Source organism: Fragaria vesca, linkage group LG2 (assembly GCF_000184155.1).
Source record: "Fragaria vesca subsp. vesca linkage group LG2, FraVesHawaii_1.0, whole genome shotgun sequence".
In the NCBI taxonomy this organism is placed as follows: Eukaryota; Viridiplantae; Streptophyta; class Magnoliopsida; order Rosales; family Rosaceae; genus Fragaria; species Fragaria vesca.
In genome coordinates this window covers 4,956,717-4,974,507 of record NC_020492.1, presented here as the reverse complement: position 1 = coordinate 4,974,507, position 17,791 = coordinate 4,956,717, and the positions used below count along the sequence as shown (strand labels likewise).

The following is a 17,791-nucleotide window of genomic DNA, read 5'->3' as shown; positions in this document are numbered from 1 at the left end:
ATTCCACACTAGAGAATGCATGGAGGTGTATGGGGAAACATACCCCTCGTGTATGAATCACCACTTGACAAAAAACTCGATCAATCCCATAACTTGTGGCTTATAGAGTTTGCTTTCTACAGTCTCAGGTTTTAGTCATGTGTCCTCGCATACATTATGTGCAAAGCTTTGATGATGTGTTGTTAACAAGTCCTGATTTTGATACCACTCAACAAATCTCAACTTCTTTCTAATTGGAAGTACCTAAAATGATGCACATTGATGAAAAAGGCATAGTGCCCCACTCAACAAGAGAGCAGTACCCTTGTTCAAGCAATGATAGAGAGTTCTTCCTCCACATTTAGGTCAAGTATCCAATTCTCAGCAAGAAACGAAAAGAAAATTGACAATGAAACTTGGATGCATAAATAGCTGGACATAAAAAATATAGGAAAACCATGGGGTAGAGTCCTGAGCATTTATGGACAGGCAAAGGAGGGAACCAAGATAGCATGTTTTTGCCACCCAAGGTGGTCAAGCATGGTGGCTCAATTAGCTTCCAGTTATCATTTAAAAGACTTTCCCCTTGTAACTAGAAAAGGGCTAAAAAAATCAACCCTCTGATCTATCAGAAATTTCTTGGAAAAGCGCTAAAAGCTCATGCATAGAGCAACATTGATATCTAAATTTAGGGGGAGTTTCCAACATTTGTGATTCTGCAGAGAAAATTTGATAAAAAACCAGAAGAATGAGAGAAAACAACTACCAGCCTATTGCACACAGATTGTATTGAAAGAGTGAACAAGACTTTACCTCAATAAAATAACTTAAATATGACATGAGTTTGGCGGAGTTCATGCTATTGCTTACATTCCATGCAACATGAGTGGAAATGCAGCATAATTTCATTAACTTCTAATAATCTCTAAAAATCCTATTCTGCATCTGTTCTTGTATCATCTTCCCAAAATAAATAGGAGAGCACTAAAGATATCTCTTTATCAGCAACAGAATAACCAAATGTTTCTAGATAAATCAACAAGGCTTAAAGCAAACAAGGTACCACATCTTCACTTGTCCTCCTTTGATGGACCTCCTTCATCCTTTTCTTTGGACTGATTCTTCAGAGATGCAAGAAGCTCTTTCACTGAAGGATCATTAGGGTCAACTCCTGGAAGCTGTAAGCAAGATAAGGTATCAAGACCACAGCAACATCATTTATAAGTAAAATAAAGTAGGACAAGGTAAATCGCACATACAGATTCAAGGATAGATGAAAGAAAGGACTGGTCCTCCAACACCTTGTTCACATCTGACTGGGATGATGGTTCACCTGCACTGTCCTGCATGGACATTTGAAGAGCTGCATGCAAAAAATACCCAAATTTAATCAATAGGTTGGTCAAAATTCTGAACTTAGGCAAATCAAATTCCGCAATAACCAGAAAAAACAAAGTAAATCAGAACGATTTATCCTCAAAAGAACAAAACAGCATGGACAACTTAACATTTAACAAGCACATGACAAAGTATGCAAAACAGACGGAACACAATATATATATATATATTTTTTTTTTTGGCATGTTTCTGGGCAGCTTAGAGGATCTGGCTATAAGCAAGACCCATGACTCCAGAGATTTTGGATACCAGTTATCCATACCGCTAGGCACTAGTGACAGCAGGCCAAAGTGCAATACATCAAGTGGACAGACCAGGAATTTACATGTACATAGAAGAACAAATAAACATAAACTCATGACGGCTTGCTCATCCAATAGGCTACACCGCTACGGGGTCTATACAGTACGGCTATGAAGTTATGGATGTAGAGAGTTAGTATAATGCCAATGAAATGAAAGGATTATGATGTTCACAAGTCACACGACAATCGTAGCAATTCACTGGAGGACATAAATCTCAAGTTAAACTTTTAAATCATCTTCTACAGGTACAAGAACTGATATTACGATGCACCCCTAGATAATTGAAAACAATGAGACACATAACACACCTAGAGCCAGCTCCGGATCTGCACTAGTTGCCTCCGACATCTCAGCATCACCTGCTGAATTACCAGATCCAGACATATTCATTGACATTGCAAGGGCCTGCTTTAGCAAGTCGTTCTCGTCAACCTATCACCATATCACGTGTCAGGAATAAATTAGATTAATTAGAGTTTTGAATGAACACAGATAAAGACAGAAAACAGAATAATGATATAGACCTCAAGAAGTACACAATTACAAGGTTACACACACGTGCATACACAATTATTAAAATAGGAATTAACACCAACCATATCATTAGTAGGTTTCTTATCCTCGTTCGGAACTGAAACATCACCACTTTCTGTCATAATTACATCCTCAGATTTGGATGGTGGTTCCTCTCCTTGTCTACTAGCTTCGTCAGCCGATCTTTTGGCAGCAGCTTCTTGCCTTGCCCTTTCCTCTTCCATAGAAACTCTCAGAGCAAGAGCAAGCTCCGGATCTATGTTAGGATCTACATCAAAATCATAGCCGGAAGAACCACCGATAGCAGCAGCAGTAGCTGCTGCAGCCGCCACTGCAAAGCCACTTCCTCCTTCTCCATCACCGGTGAATACAGGTGAACTGTCATTGAATAGAAAAGGACAATGTTCATACCACTGATGAGATATAGCTTCAATGATATACTATCACATAGTTCCTCACTTCCTCTTACTCAAAATACACAATAAAAGCCACATGACAAAAAACATTGAAGCTACAAGAAACTAAAAATCTATCCTTTATAGTTTGTAATGTATATAGTTCCATTAAAAGCTATTTGGTAAATAAACTAAATAAAGCTCTTTGTAAATACCTATTTTCAGAGATTTTCTTTCCTACCTTTCTCCAATAATCAACAACTACGGAATTCAAACTCATGATCCCATTAGATCCAGATGATAGCAAACTTTAAATCATACAACTACATATAAACGGGGGAAAGACAAAATATGGTACCTTATAAGAACATCAGAGAGAGCATCTGGACCAGGAGGAACATGTACTAAATGACTGCTGTCATTATTGTTAACAGCAGAAAGAAGGGCCTCCAGCTTCTCTGGCTTTCCATCATCATCATCATCTTCTCCAAAATCGATGATATCAAGAGCAACACTGTTCTTCTTCAATTTCTTCCCAATCATTTCTAAAACCTTCTTTTCATATTTGACAGGACTGAACACACAGACAATAAGTTAGATGTCAACAAATTCTTTTGTTAGCGGAAACAGCAAGTCAAAAGTTAGCACGATCTACCTTCCAGCAAAAACTATGATCCTTTGCTGTTGATTTTTGTTTTGTCGATGCTTAAGAGCCAACTGAGCAACCTGGATCGCAGATGTTATGTTCATCTCTCCCCCCATTTCCAGACCTATATTACAACAAATTATAGAACAACACCGAAATTAATGAAACACAAGAGCTTCAATGCGCAACAAGATACAGATACAAAAGAATACAAGAATACATTAAGCAAGTACTGACAAAACATAGCACGCAAAAGACTATCACAGTTGAAACAAAAGCTACAACTATTTTGTTACTTCCTCACAATATACACTTCAATCCAAACATATACTGCACACATAACATCATCTGCTTCCTCTAAGACTAATGTTATCATGATCACTTCCATTCTTACAGCTTCATTCATTAAGTTTTACCAACTATTTGTCAACTCGACTACAAGCTCAAACTAAACAATCATAGAAACAAAGCATAGAAATTTGATAGGATAAATGAGCATACCGTGCATGCAAGCCAAAATCCTGCCGAGATCAGAAGTGGGTGTAGCCAATACACGAACCCCTTTGCCCGCCATTGTCAACACCCCAACTGTGTTTTCCGGATTGGCCTAAACCCAATTCACAAACCCACCAATACATAAACAAACACACAAATTCCAAATGGGAAACATGGTTTGAGTGAAAAAGATTGAAGCTTTAACCTGGGTTTTGGCACCACAGATGAGATTGATAGCATCAGCTTGAGCTTGGAATCGAGAAGGTGAGTAATCACCGTTTCGCATCCATTCTGAGTTGTCGACGCATATCATAGTCGCCTGCTTGTTCATCAAGTTTAAGCATGGTTATCATACAATCTTGCATAAACCCTAAAAATTTGAACTTTCAAAGAAGAAGAAGAAGGAGATGGCTAACCTCGAGAACCATGATCGCAGAGTTTTGGGTTTGTAGAGAAAGGTCTGATTGTATTGAAGTGAGACAGGTCTTGCTGTATTGGTAATATTTGTATTTTGTATACCCACTTTTGGGTAAATGAGTTGAAATTACAATGGTCGCGTTTAGGTTGATGATCAATTCATGATTTACCCTTGGGGAAAGGTTATTTTGCTACATCACTAATTTCATTCTAAACTCACAATGTTCTCAAAATCCTCATGGTACGTAACAAGTTAATACGTTTTTTTTTCTTCTCTTCTTTCACTTTAAGGAAGAGGAGTGAGGAGTTTATAGACAACATGCGGTTCTTAATGTAATTCATACGATGCATACACATCTTATGTTATATATGCAGCAAAGTACACACTCTTCCTTGTATGAAGATTGCTTGAATGAAGATGCGATTTTAGACAAAGAACAACACGTAGTTCTTAATAATCATATGAGGGGTGCATACAACAAGTCAGAAATACAACATATATCATATACATAATAGTACCTTAGTGTAGTTAGATAAGAGTGCACCTAATGTTTGTATCTTTTCTTTAATCGCACTTTTACGGTTCTGAATAAGAAGAAAAAGTGTTAGTTATTCGTATTGGAACCATTAGTAAAGAAATTTTTTAAATAAGGATACTAACTTATTCTTTCAGATTGGTTATGCAATTCACTCTTTTTGGATCGTTTATTCTCCTTACGAGTAAATTCTTCTTCGAAAATCACTTGCATCATCCTAATGAATATTTAACATTAATAAGTTAATACGTTGAATACCGATTGGAATTTAGTGACTAAAATCATAATGTCTTTCATTCCAAACTTTTTTCTTTAAATACTCGAATTTTTCATTTTCCGTGTTTCTCGTGTCTGGCGGTTTGGCCCTTTGCATCAAGCGTATGGTTACATTGTGGTTTCCAACGGTATGAGGTTTTCATGTGAAGGGTCATTAGGATCAATGATAATTCCTCCAAGCTGGTAAAGAATGGATGAGCATGTAGGATCTGCTTACAAAGCTAAACATATTATTGATAAGTTCATTGTTCTTTCATCAATTTTGGATATAACAATACAAGTCAGAATTAAGAACTAGCCGTTCCAATTGTAACAACCCCATAACTGGGTCGAATTGGGCATTGCCTGTAACCTGCATGGACCAGATTCTCTTACACGCCAAAGACAGAGAGAATCGTTTAGTATACAACCTCCATCCCTTGTTTGATTGTAGATCACAAAATGGTGATGATGGGAGGGCCAATCCAAAGTGCAGTGAAACAAAGTTGTCCTCCAAATGTTGGGATTGAACCGAAACTCATAATCTTCAAGAAAGGCCAAGACATGGGGGCCGAGATCGTCGTCTCTGGATTTACAGTGAACTGTGAGGTCTAACTTGGCTTCGTCTTCGTATTCCTCTGCCAAAAAGTTACTGATGCTAACAGTAATTTTAGCTCTGCTCATCGCGAACGTCGTCACCAGCATCATCAGCAACAATGTTGCCTTTCTGGTAAACAAGGCCATGAATGTTTGAAGGTGGTGTTATTACTCTTTGTTCTATCCAGTAACTTGTAGTAATTGTGTGAAGTAAGTGTGTATATATGGGGGCTTTTGTGGCTCATAGGGTCTCACATGAAACTAGTGGTAGCAGGTTTTCCTCTGGTAGGAGGTTAGGAACTTCCACTTTTTCTGCTACTTCTATGAACATGTTCAAGCTTGCCTGAAAATTTTGCTTTATTGTAAATCCTCAAAAATGTACAAGGCAACACTCAAAAGGTATGCACAAATTGCTAACTGAATACTTGATACAGAAAAAATGACAGACCAACAACAACACTCAAAGGATTATTCTATACACCCAGAGTTCTGGTAATCATAGATGAAGGTCTATGGTTCCTACTAATTGGTAAGTTAACATAAACTTCATGGACGTCCTGTTTACAAACTTCCCCTCTGTCCCTATCTATGGCGTAGCACACGTACACAGTGTCAATCACATTATCCAGTACATGGACAAAGAAACCCAGTACCAAGATCAGCAGCACCCACGCCAATGCAGCCACAAAGTACGCATCGACCCCAAGATTGCTCACGGCCTTTAAGATAACACACGCCTGTTTATGCACATTCATAGTCAGAAAACATCAAGCAAAAAAGATATAAACATGGGAATTACATATAAACAAAAAGATGATACGCTTTGGTCATAAACGGTTTATGATAAACCCATTCACTGACTGACTATTATGACAGGAGAAATTTCAAACCATCCCATGCTATGAACCTATGATATAGTACAATGCCGTTCCTACACAGGTCTCTCTTTCAATTCCCCAAATAAGCATTGAAGGCAAAATTTGACAGCAGCTGACAATATTAAAATAACCTAGAAAGAATCACCAAACGATTCATCTCAATCAGAAGGACAGTTTCAACCGTCAACAATCCTAGAAAGAGATTGTTACTTCAAACTGGATTCTAATCCATAAAGAATGCACAAGGACCCAGCCTACTGATGGATAACAAAATAGCCTACTGATTAATCTAACATATATGGTTCCAGTCACTTCCTTCACAGACCATAAAACAACACCTGACACATAAACTAGCCTTGCTCCTATCTTCCCACCCTCGACCCTCTCCTCTCAACCAAACCATCCAAAAAGTGGTGGAAGATAATAAACAACCAGTAATGACCACATTGGTATTATCATTATCATGAATTACGACATCTATCCAAAACAGTTAATCTGCAAGAACCCCACAATTTCAAGGTATGGATGTGTTCCTCGCACATGTACACACAACCACCTCAAACAGTAATTGATGGAAAACTGAATGATCGAGATTTGGAAAGATAACTTACCACAACAGCATATAGTGCTGAGAGTACGAAAATAATTCCAGCCAAAAGCCGAGTGGAGATGGTTTCAACAAAAACCGCAGAAAGAAGATTACGTTTTAGAAGCTCATATGTCATCCTTGCAGATGAACAGTAAGATTCACCAGTTATTGCAGCAAAGACGATTGTGAACTTGTTGAGAAAATCAATTGCTGACAGCAAGGCATTAACACAGCAACGTAATATAAGATTCACTATCCCGGATGTACCCTCTTTTCTTGCACCATCAACAATTGTACGCACCATTCGAACAACAGCTATAAGCAAGCCAGATAGACATACAGTGCCAAAGGATGGGCCAAAGGCATTTCTGCAAGCATTCAAAGAAACATGAGAAACAAAACAAAAAAAAAAAACTTTTATTCACATTTATACAAATGGCATGACTCATGTTGCTCTAAATAATCATCCCACCCCATTTCCCCTGTACTTCCACCCAGTTTCACCAACAAGGAACTTAAGAATTGTGGCTTATTGTAATAGAATAGAGAAAAAAAATGTGAAGATTAACAAAATGACACCTACAGTGACTGCCTATGCTTTGCTTGTAATTCATATGTCAACAAATTTCCCTAAAGAAAAATATAAAATGATGATCGTGTTACCATTCTCACAAGCATTAATTTGATTCACAGCCTTAGGAGAAAAATGATAAATACCCCTGAAAGGTAACAACAATTACAGTGTGGAAACATTTTTATGAAAAATAATTTCTCAGTTCAATACCGTGACCAAGAGAAAGCAAAAGGTATCACATCATGATCAAGAGTTTGAGACTTGATATAGACATTCATTCTGGCATACTAGGTTCCTGCTAAGTAAATAGACTCCCTAGCACCTGACAATAGCAGGTGGATTAAGTACCTAGAACAACTCCTACTGCTGACAGTAAACATGAAGATGAGAGAACCAAATGACATCATTATAATTAGAGACACTTTTTTAATCAAAACATATGTCGTGCAGATATCACTCTCCTATTTGCAGCATATGATCTTTGCACCGAATTTGGAGGCTCATTTATTTGAAAACCTTAATATAACATGTGGACTAAACAACACTCCAACTAGGCACACAGATGAAAGTGCTACCCTACAGTCCACCTAGGCAACATTAAGACCTAAAAGAGCTACACATGAAGTAGGTACCAATCTGATCTGACAGTCTGACATAAAGAACAAATGCTAAATAAAAGAATGCTGAATGCAATCAATGGCCTGAATTTTCAGAAACTACTCAAGTACAAAAGACTTGACATAAAAACTCCTCCACTAACACTAATTCATCTAGTTTCAAACAGAATAACATTTCAATCGCAACTAACTCTAAAGCTCTATATGAACATGTATAAATCACTCCAAACTCGGGAAAAAAAGAATGTGGCAACAGATAACACACCTCAAAGAACTTCTGATCATCCGCCTCGGCCTTGAGGATTCTTCCTTAGTAAAGTACCACTGAGCAACAGTCCCACTAATCACATACACCTGAGCTTCCACCATAGTCGTCAGAGACCACAGCATTGTAAGAATGGCCAACGCATAATACGCCGGCACCCAAGCATCCTGCTTCCACACACAGCTATACACCCCATCCTCCGATTCCTCCGCATCAATCTCCCCATTCAGCCTCGCAAACACCAAGAACACCACAATGGGAGCATAATACACCACCAGCACCAAATTCAGCACCGGCAGCACCCCAAACAGAGCCAAATTCCTCGAAAGCGCATGCGACGCCACTCCAATTATGCTTATAGTGAGCTCAATCCGATGCCAATTCGCCACGAAAATCCACACAATCACTCCAATCACTAACAAAACAAACACCAGCACGAGAATCCTGTACACCAGAGGAAACGAGTCGCTGCAGCTCGAGCTGATCGTGCAGGCGACGAACCAGTAGACGTCGAAGAAGATCGGGAAGAGAACGAAGAACGGGAGAGAGGCGTAGACGACTTGCTTGGCGTAGTTCTTGAGAAGCCATAGAAGGCTGAAGCAAAGCGGCAAGCTCAAGATGAGAGTGATGACGAGAGTCCATGTCAAATCCTTGAGAAACGAAGAAGATGAAGCGAGGAAGGCGAAGCTGGTCAAGGAGGAGGCGTTCTTGACGCAGGAGGTGGAGTCGGAGTCGTATTCGAAGGAGGAGAGAGAGGAGTAGTCGGAGTTGCGGTGGACGACGGCGAAGATGCCGGCGGCGAAGGTGGAGAGGACGAAGAGGAGGAAGAGGAGGAGGAAGGCGAGGTCTTTGAAGGGGCGGGGGTCGTGGTTGAAGGAGATCTGGAGGTATTGGGTCGGGTCGGAGTCGGGTTGGTCGGAGTAGGGGGAGGGAGGAGGGGGCGGGTCGTCGGGTTTGGAGAGGAGTGGAGTGGACGACGAGTCGTATAACGAGATGGGTTTGCTGGGTTCCTCGGAGCTGCCCATTAGAGAGAGAGAGAGGGTGAAAGGTTTGGGGTTTGGTGATGATGAATTGATGATGGGTCTGTTTCGGTGGTGTTGACTGTTGAGCTGAGACTGAGTGGAAGAGTAGATGATGATGATGATCAGAACGACGACGAGTTGGAAATGTTTGGGCGGTTTGGGAGAGTAGTGGACATGTTTAGAATTCTATATATATCTAGAATATTTTTTATTTATTTTTAAATTAAAATCTCACGGTTTTTTTTTAAAATGTGTTATACCGAAAATAAGCTGTGACAAACGATCTGCATGTTATATGACGACTGAGAATAGATTAAGATTTAATCTGTTTTGTTCTGACGGGATATGAATCTGGATATGAGGTTTCTGCACTTAAATTCTTATCAAGCGGTTGTTCATATATGAAATCTTAATCATATGGTTGCTTGACTTTGGTTCTTATGTTTAGAATTCTATATATTTTCTTAATAGTTTGTTAGACTGAAGATTAATATGTGACATAACGCTTTATTTATATAAACACTAAAAATAGTTTGAAACATAACGCTTCATTTATATAAACACTAAAAATAGTTTGAAATTAAACCTCGTTCAGCCCTGACAAAATACGATCATAAATATCGATAAATACTTATCAATTCGACCGGAGGCGGATGTTCATATATGGTTCACATGGTGGCTCTAGTTGTTGATGGCTTAGCCTGGAATTGCTGCCAGGGATGCATTTTTTGTATGTGTACTGTTGTCGTGGACATGTATAAATCAATACAGCCTTGCATAAGAAGGCTCCCATGTTTACTCTGTTAGATGCTCAACTGAATTGTCCTAGTCTATGACTTCAGGCCAAAGTGCCAAACTTAATCCTTGCTCTTTTATTCTCATTGCATCTGTAGGGGAGAAGGTGTTCGGTACGGCGGTCCGATCATAAGGTTTGTCCGACTAGTTGATCATAGCATGTCGTAGGTGTAGGTTCTGAAATAGTGAGAATAATTTGGATGTTTACAAGGATCAGAAGCAAAGGAGGTCGTATGAGAATAAAATTTTGAGATTGGGACTTTTGATCGGTATATCAGTCTACAGTAGAAGTTAGTCGGAGGCTCATAAACTAATGCAAAAGTTAGAGAGCTGATCCACCACTGTAACGGTCAGTGTATAAAGGAGTTCCCTATGGTCTTGATGAGTTTGTAGAAATTTTAATTGATGAACAGATCTACTAGTACGCCCTGAAGTTGATGAGTTATCAAGTGGAGAAACCGTGCAGTAGGAAACTTTCGCAACAAGAAAACCTGAATTTGATGAGTTGTGAAGTGGAGAAACTGTGGAAACTTTCGCAACAAGAAAAAAGGTGGTCAATATGGCAAGCAGCTGATTGTACTCGTACAGAAAGTCAAAACTCGAATATACAAGCCTGAAGAGATGGAGAAGAACGAAAAAAAGAGGTGTTTCCTACTATGTTTTTCTACAGCAAGCGTGTATGTATTACCAACTGTTGCCAATTACAAAAAGAGACTAATATTTCCATTGATAAGCCCAAGCTGAGGGAACTTGGTCAAGGGGAAGAAATGAGTATCAGTCATCTAAAAACCAATCTAGTAAACTCAACTTCAAAACCTTTGGTAAAGAGTGTCATCTTTCCTCATCCCACTTGTCTTTGGGGATCTCTCCTGAGTCAGCAATAACAACCTTCTTTCTGGGTTTTCCGCTGTAGGTACCAGCCCCTCCTTCAATTGCATACACCATGTCCATGCCCTGGATAACCTTGCCGAAGACGACGTGCTCCCCATCCAACCTGGAGAACATATACCATACATTGTCATTGTAGAACAACCTGGCGGGTGAGATGTACATGGCAGCCTCAGACTAACATGTTATGTGAGTTTATCTTCTTTCCTGTGTTACAATTGCTAGAATACATTAACAGTACAAATGAAGGTAATTTGTGACCTATAAAATGGTGTTTGTTGGTTATAAGAAACTTTGGTGTAAATTTTAGACATAAAGCACGCCATCTTATATAGTGTGACAATCAAACGAGACAAGCTAGATGCTAGACTGCTATCTAAGGGTAATTTTAGAGAAGATTGTAGAATCCAAGTATAGTACAATCTAAGTGTAATTTTGCATTTTTGCTGCAACTCATGGACTCATGTCTCAATATTTAGAATTTCAACATGAGGAATAGCTTACCAACTAGCCTTGATTGTGGTGATAAAGAACTGCGAGCCATTGGAGTCAGGTCCTGTATTCACCATAGAAACAGTACCTACACAGAAGATGTTACAGAGGTTTCATAATAAGATCTAGCAAAGACTGAAGATCATTCAGGAAATGAAAGCGACAGCCATAAACATTGAGATTAAACACCTGCATGTGAATGTTTCACTTTGAAATTCTCGTCAGCAAAGGTGCCACCATATATGGATTCATATCCCTTCCCATCACCGTGAATGATATCTCCACCTTGAATCATAAACCCAGATACAATACGATGAAATGGCGTCCCCTTGTAGTGGAGTAGTTTTCCCTTAACACCTTTACCTTTTTCTCCTGCGTTCAAAAAGCAAGTTGCAGTCAGCAAAATGACAATAAGAACAGCTTCCTTTGGTAATCAAATATAGCAGATCCAACTACCCAAGTACCTGTGCACAATGCCCTGAAATTTTCTGCAAAAGGAGAAAAGAGATGCAGGTATTAGACAGTGAACTGGTATGAGATAAATTTGATCATTTGACAAGAAACTACTACTTTGCTATTGCACTTGAGTAGAGTGCAAAGCAGGAAAGCAAGAGGTAACATTCATTCTAAAATACCAGTAAAAATCAGCTAGAACTGCCACGGCATTAGTGCACAATTTTAGTACCGCTGGTTAAGTGCAGTCAGTAAATTTGACAAAGTTTGCATGTGGAATGGTTTGTAATTGAGGTTGTGAGCACTCAGGCATTAAAAATAATCGTCTCAATAACTTTCAAAATACTTTGCTCAGAGAAGAAGAGTTCATATTCCAACGCCATCATATTAAATGAAGTAAAGGGCTAATAACTATCAAATTTGCACAGGTTAATAAAGGTGGATTATCGTCAACCAACAAATTTGTAGCAAGTTGAAAGCTGAGAAGATATAGGTTTCTAAGATTCTGATGAAATAACATTGTTAAGATATGGGATTGATACATACCAACAGTTTTTGGAACGACCTGACCATACAATCCAATCACAATTCTACCTGCAAATGAAAAGTAGTAATAGGATGTTATCAGTGAATAAGAAATTAATGGGCACTCAGCAGTAGGTAGATCATGTGAAAGTATTGGCATGAAACTATACCTAAGCGCTGTTCCTCAATATCAATATCCAGGTATACTCTATGGGTTATTTCAGGTGCTTCTTCTACTTTCTCTTCCTCCTACATAATCAAATGCTTCAAATTAGAAACTACAAATTCATTTGTTCATAGATTTAAAATTAGCACAAAGCACAAGTAACAAAACCAATATTCAATAAAATGAAGATAGGACTACAGACCACCAGAACGGTGCTGGTCAACCAAAAGAACTGAAATAACATGCAGCCAAATTGAGTCGTCCCATATTAGTATCCTTAACAAAGACAATAACCAAGACACTACCGTAATATTAATCCCCCGACTAACCGCCCAATTCTTGATTTCTAGAAACCAGTCTCTATCTTCATCAAATCAGCAAGTAATACCTCGAAAAAAGATACCAAAACACCACAACACTACTGAAATATTAATCCTAGCCAACCCAATCTTTCTTTCTAAAACCCTGTCTCTATTTTCAGCAAACCAGCAACTAATACCCTGAACATACAGATCACAAATCGGGTAGGAACCCACAACTAGAAACGATGCTTCCAGAAACAAAATGCCTAAACTTGAACTGTACTACAATGCCAGTCGCATAAGATACATTCATATATAAGAATGAACTAGAATCACACTACTATAGAACCTAGCAGCTTTCCTAACATCCAAGACTCCACTCAACCAGTAGAGTTCAACATCTATAACAACCACCCTTCCACCATATCAAATATTCCAAATCATTACCAACCCAATTCAGCATTAATCATTCCCAAATTCCGTAGTACCACAAATTTCCAAAGGTCAAAAAGCACCGAAATTTCAACAAAATCGATCAAACCCACATTGCAAATCACAAATTAACAACCCAGATCCGCAAATTAAAGCAAACAGAGCAAGCAAAGTCAAGAAAAGAGTTACCTTTTGATGGGTGGAAGTGAAAACGAAGATAAGGAAAATAGTGAGGACGGTGAAGAGGAGGAGGGATCGGGGCTGAAGCAGAACGGAGATGGCTCGAGGAGGAGGCATCGTCGTTTCTGAGACTTTGTAAATGGGATTAACAAGAATATATCTTTGCTTGTTGATCTTCCATGGTATTAGTTTATTAATTTGTGTATCTCTCTCGCGCTCTTAAGAAAATAGAAGAAAGACCAAAAATGCGGTGCTGCCAGTGACTCTCTGAACTCGGACAGACTGCCAGAAGGTGCAAATGCCTCAGAATTTTGGGTCAAACAACCAACCACACCACACCACACACAGCCTTTGGTGCGCAAGAATTTACTGTTGGGTGTCGCTACACGCGCCTACATAGCTGAAATGTTTTCGTTTATTCATCGTTTTTTTTTTTTTTCAGAAAAATGCTCAAACACAACTTTACTCGACTATTAACTTACGTATCTCAACTTTGCAAACTATCAAAATTGTATCTCAAGTTTCAACCCGACCCACATTCAGTATCTAACTAGGATCACTATCTCAAGTTTCTCACTAGTCACCCCTAATATAATCTTGCTACCTCTACTAAGAACAAAAGTTACATAGAGAGCTTAAGATCTATTCTTTTAGGTAATATCATGTGTCAGACCAAGGAATTGGGTGGAGGAATCCTCAGGAGATCGTAGCATGGAGGTCTAAAGAGAGAGATGTCTATGAGTCCAGAAGAAAGAGAGGATGAAGACATACACAAAACGAACAAATTTGCCCTTGAAAAGTTAACAGAAATAACATTGGTAATGGTCCTAGACACTAAAAGTGGTCGGGGTTGAAACTTATGGTTTTAATAGTTCGCAAAGTTGAGATACGGAAGTTAATCGTCAAGTAAAGCTCAGATATTGTTTATCTCATTTCCTCTTCTTCTTCTTCTTTTTTTATTAAGTACGTTATACACTCTCTTTTTTTTTTTGAATAAAGGGCTATGGTGCGGCTACCCTCAAGCTTTGATTGATGAAACTGTTAAATACAAAGGGGGAGACATTAAGTCTAAACCCCTGATTACAAATACCTAAATTAATATCAAGGATCTCTATAATAAACATGTACTCAATTAGGCACCAACTAGCAAAGAGTGCTCCAATGGCTACTCTAGTTGCTTTAAAATAGCGGTGACATAACAAAAAGTTTACTCGACTACTACTATATTGTCGATGGAGGATGAATTTGACGACATTGAGTTTCACCCTACCACTAGACGACATCGATTATTTGACCAAGTAAGGAATTCGTCGCCTACCTAAAGCAGACAATTTACTACCACTAAAAGGTTGCGACCATTTGCTAGTGCAAAGAACTCGCCGCCTACCTAGGACAAATAAGGCACACAAGGTGCAAAATCCGCGCCCACATCCACATTGTTCTACCAAATAACGCTAGAAACTTATTAACGTATCTACTAGCAAGTAAACATAACAATAAATAAACACTTAAAAATAAAAACAAAAAGCAAACCTAATGAGCCCAGGGTAAGGCCCTAAGCCCACAAAACACAAGGCCCATAACAGGCCCATCCTTGAGATAGGGCCACGAAGGTCCACGCCTTGGACCCAGCCCACGGCTGATGCACAAGTAGCCTTGCCGCCCCTTCTGCTCTCCCGCGTCTGTCACGCTGCCACCACCTTTAGATCTCCTTTGCCGTCAAGAAGATATCATCTGCCAAGCCCAAGACGATCACATCTTGTACCACAACATCCTCAATCCCCAAAAGACCAGCTGAGACAGAGACCTATAACCCTCACCGCCACCATCTCCCATGGGAATCAAAGTTGAGACCCACCCAATCTCCGTTGGGTTTTTGGCTAGATTCATGTGAATCCAACCACTAAGCAACAATCTAGATTGGGTTTGCAGCACATCGACACCACCGATCAACACCAGATGTCCCGAAACCACCTTTTGTGCAGCCATCATCGTCTGCCGAGAACGAAGGAAAGTCACCCCTCGCTGCCTCAATCTCTGAGAACCTCCACCACCTACTCGTCCAGCCGCAATCGGAACACACCCACGAGGCCAAAAGCCAGCGTAGGCATGCCGGCGTAGCCGGATGGGAGATTTTCTCTCTTAGGGTTTCTCTCTATTCTTGCGTCTTTTTTTCCTCCCCAGGAGACTTTTCTCTCTTCCTTTAAGTATGTTTTACCCTTGTGAATGTTCAAAGTTAACTTCATTTATGTTCATATTCTCTTAATTTTAAAGATTTATCAGGTAAACTTTTTAATTTTCATCAGCCGTGTCCATTTGCTAAGATCCTCCAAATGGGGCAGAATCTTAGCAAATTGGCACAACTGACACAAATTGAAAAATTCTTAGGGTAAGAGAACATGGACTGAAATGAAGTTATTTTCAAACCTTGGGGTAAAATGAATTTAATCTTTTTCATGTTTTCCTTATTAAACATAAAAGTCGGCTCTTTCTCTCTGCTAGGGTTTCCTTAGGCCAGAAGGCGATCAAACAGGCGGCGATAGCGGCTCCACTTTGGCTGTTTGGTTGGTGGTGGGCGGTCCATATTGTGATTGGCGGCGTGGGCATACTCTTATGCGGCTTCGGCGGCACAGATGTAGGTACTAGATCGTGATTTAAGTAGGGTCGACAACGGTTGAGTGGCGTCAACCTGTGGGCATAGGCGGTTCAGATCTTTTAGATTAGGATCGGTGGGGGGCGGTGACAGTAGTTTCATGTCGGCCCTGGTACTCGTTGATTAAAGGTGCAGGTCGAGATCGCCTAAGAGGGTGGTTTGTCTTTAGAGGATCTGATTTATGATGATTCGTTAAGGCGTGGTCTGATATAAGGGCAGTGATCGAAACCGTGCTTTGTGACTCGATTTATTTTTCTTTGGACTAGTGAGTTGGATTGTTTGGGGGCTGAGTATGGTGGTGTGAGGTTTTGGTCTAATCTAGCCTTGTGATTTGAAACAACAAAGTTGTATTTTAGGGCGGCGATAAGGGTTTTGTTGCTGCCACGTAGGATGTTGTCCATGATGGAGAAGAGAAGTCGATTGTCGGAGACGACTAATCTATGAAAGGATGGTCGACACTAGTTCTACCCTAACTGAAAAGATGAGAGAAGGAGATGGGTTATGGGCTAGTGGGCCAAGCCTTCTATTAGGCCTGCATTTCTATGGCCCAATTGAATTGGCCCATCTATGTTCTTTTTTTTCTTCAATTTAGGATTGAAGAAATAAATCAAGACATTATGAATGCGAGCTGTTTGAAGTATGGTAATTTCTGTGTGTTGTTCTAAGACGTTTTAGTTGATGTTTGTACCATATTTGCGTGATTGGCATATTAGACTAGATGCATATGCGTATTCTTAGAAGGGCTAAGTTATTCTTGTTTGGGCTTGTTGTTTGTTGAGCGATCACTTTAACTTTAATGAGCTTAGTTGTGGCTTATGTAAATTTTGGTACACTCTGGCTTGTTTTCTATGAGTTGATATTGAAATATTGAATATAAACCATTTTCAAAAAAAGAAGATAAATAATATTCTCATACTATTTTACTATTGCCGGAAAATTGCATTCACCACAGCCTAAATTCAAAATGAATATGATGTCATGTCTTTCTCCTTTTTTTTTTTTTTTTTTTGTTAGAAGGATGTCATGCCTTTCTCAACCTAAACGAGATGAAAATCAATAACAAATAAAGTTGGGTTACTGGTTTACATGTTTATTTAATCAACTAAACAAATACTAAAGACTTTCTCTAACTTGATGTTATATCTTCTTTTTTTTAATCAAGTAGTTAACTAGTTTTATAGCTCAGCAAACAACACAAAGAATAAAACACAAGGATGACAAAACGAATCACTCCCTATGAATAATCGAAAGTACATCCACCTTCTAAAAGCATTTTATAGCACATTTATTTTATCAAACTCGAGAACATTTGGAAGCTTAACTAAAGGATGGCAACCAAGTGAACTGAGATTGCCCTTGATCCAAACTTAGATCTTACATAGGACCATAAAGACACGATACAG

General features: G+C 39.2%; 3 protein-coding genes across 3 annotated transcripts; all 3 read right to left on the bottom strand.

Moving 5' to 3' along the window:
* Positions 1–765: 765 nt before the first annotated feature.
* On the bottom strand, positions 766–4,280 carry LOC101310273 (26S proteasome non-ATPase regulatory subunit 4-like). Its single transcript, XM_004289812.1, has 9 exons — positions 4,169–4,280; positions 3,958–4,071; positions 3,759–3,864; positions 3,267–3,381; positions 2,970–3,185; positions 2,279–2,594; positions 1,991–2,114; positions 1,239–1,342; positions 766–1,157 (listed from the first exon to the last, which is right to left on the bottom strand). The coding sequence occupies exons 1-9, from the start codon at positions 4,178–4,180 to the stop codon at positions 1,050–1,052; spliced, it is 1,215 nt and encodes a 404-aa protein (XP_004289860.1). The 5' UTR covers positions 4,181–4,280; the 3' UTR covers positions 766–1,049.
* A 1,618-nt stretch (positions 4,281–5,898) lies between these two features.
* Positions 5,899–9,552, bottom strand: LOC101309982 (choline transporter-like protein 3-like). Its single transcript, XM_004289811.1, has 3 exons — positions 8,481–9,552; positions 7,047–7,392; positions 5,899–6,294 (listed from the first exon to the last, which is right to left on the bottom strand). The coding sequence occupies exons 1-3, from the start codon at positions 9,503–9,505 to the stop codon at positions 6,031–6,033; spliced, it is 1,635 nt and encodes a 544-aa protein (XP_004289859.1). The 5' UTR covers positions 9,506–9,552; the 3' UTR covers positions 5,899–6,030.
* A 1,279-nt stretch (positions 9,553–10,831) lies between these two features.
* Positions 10,832–14,095, bottom strand: LOC101309687 (peptidyl-prolyl cis-trans isomerase CYP19-4-like). Its single transcript, XM_004289810.1, has 7 exons — positions 13,745–14,095; positions 12,826–12,904; positions 12,677–12,724; positions 12,142–12,165; positions 11,867–12,049; positions 11,690–11,765; positions 10,832–11,291 (listed from the first exon to the last, which is right to left on the bottom strand). Exons 1-7 carry the CDS (start codon positions 13,850–13,852, stop codon positions 11,129–11,131), a joined length of 681 nt encoding a protein of 226 aa, XP_004289858.1. The 5' UTR covers positions 13,853–14,095; the 3' UTR covers positions 10,832–11,128.
* Between the last annotated feature and the right edge of the window lie 3,696 nt (positions 14,096–17,791).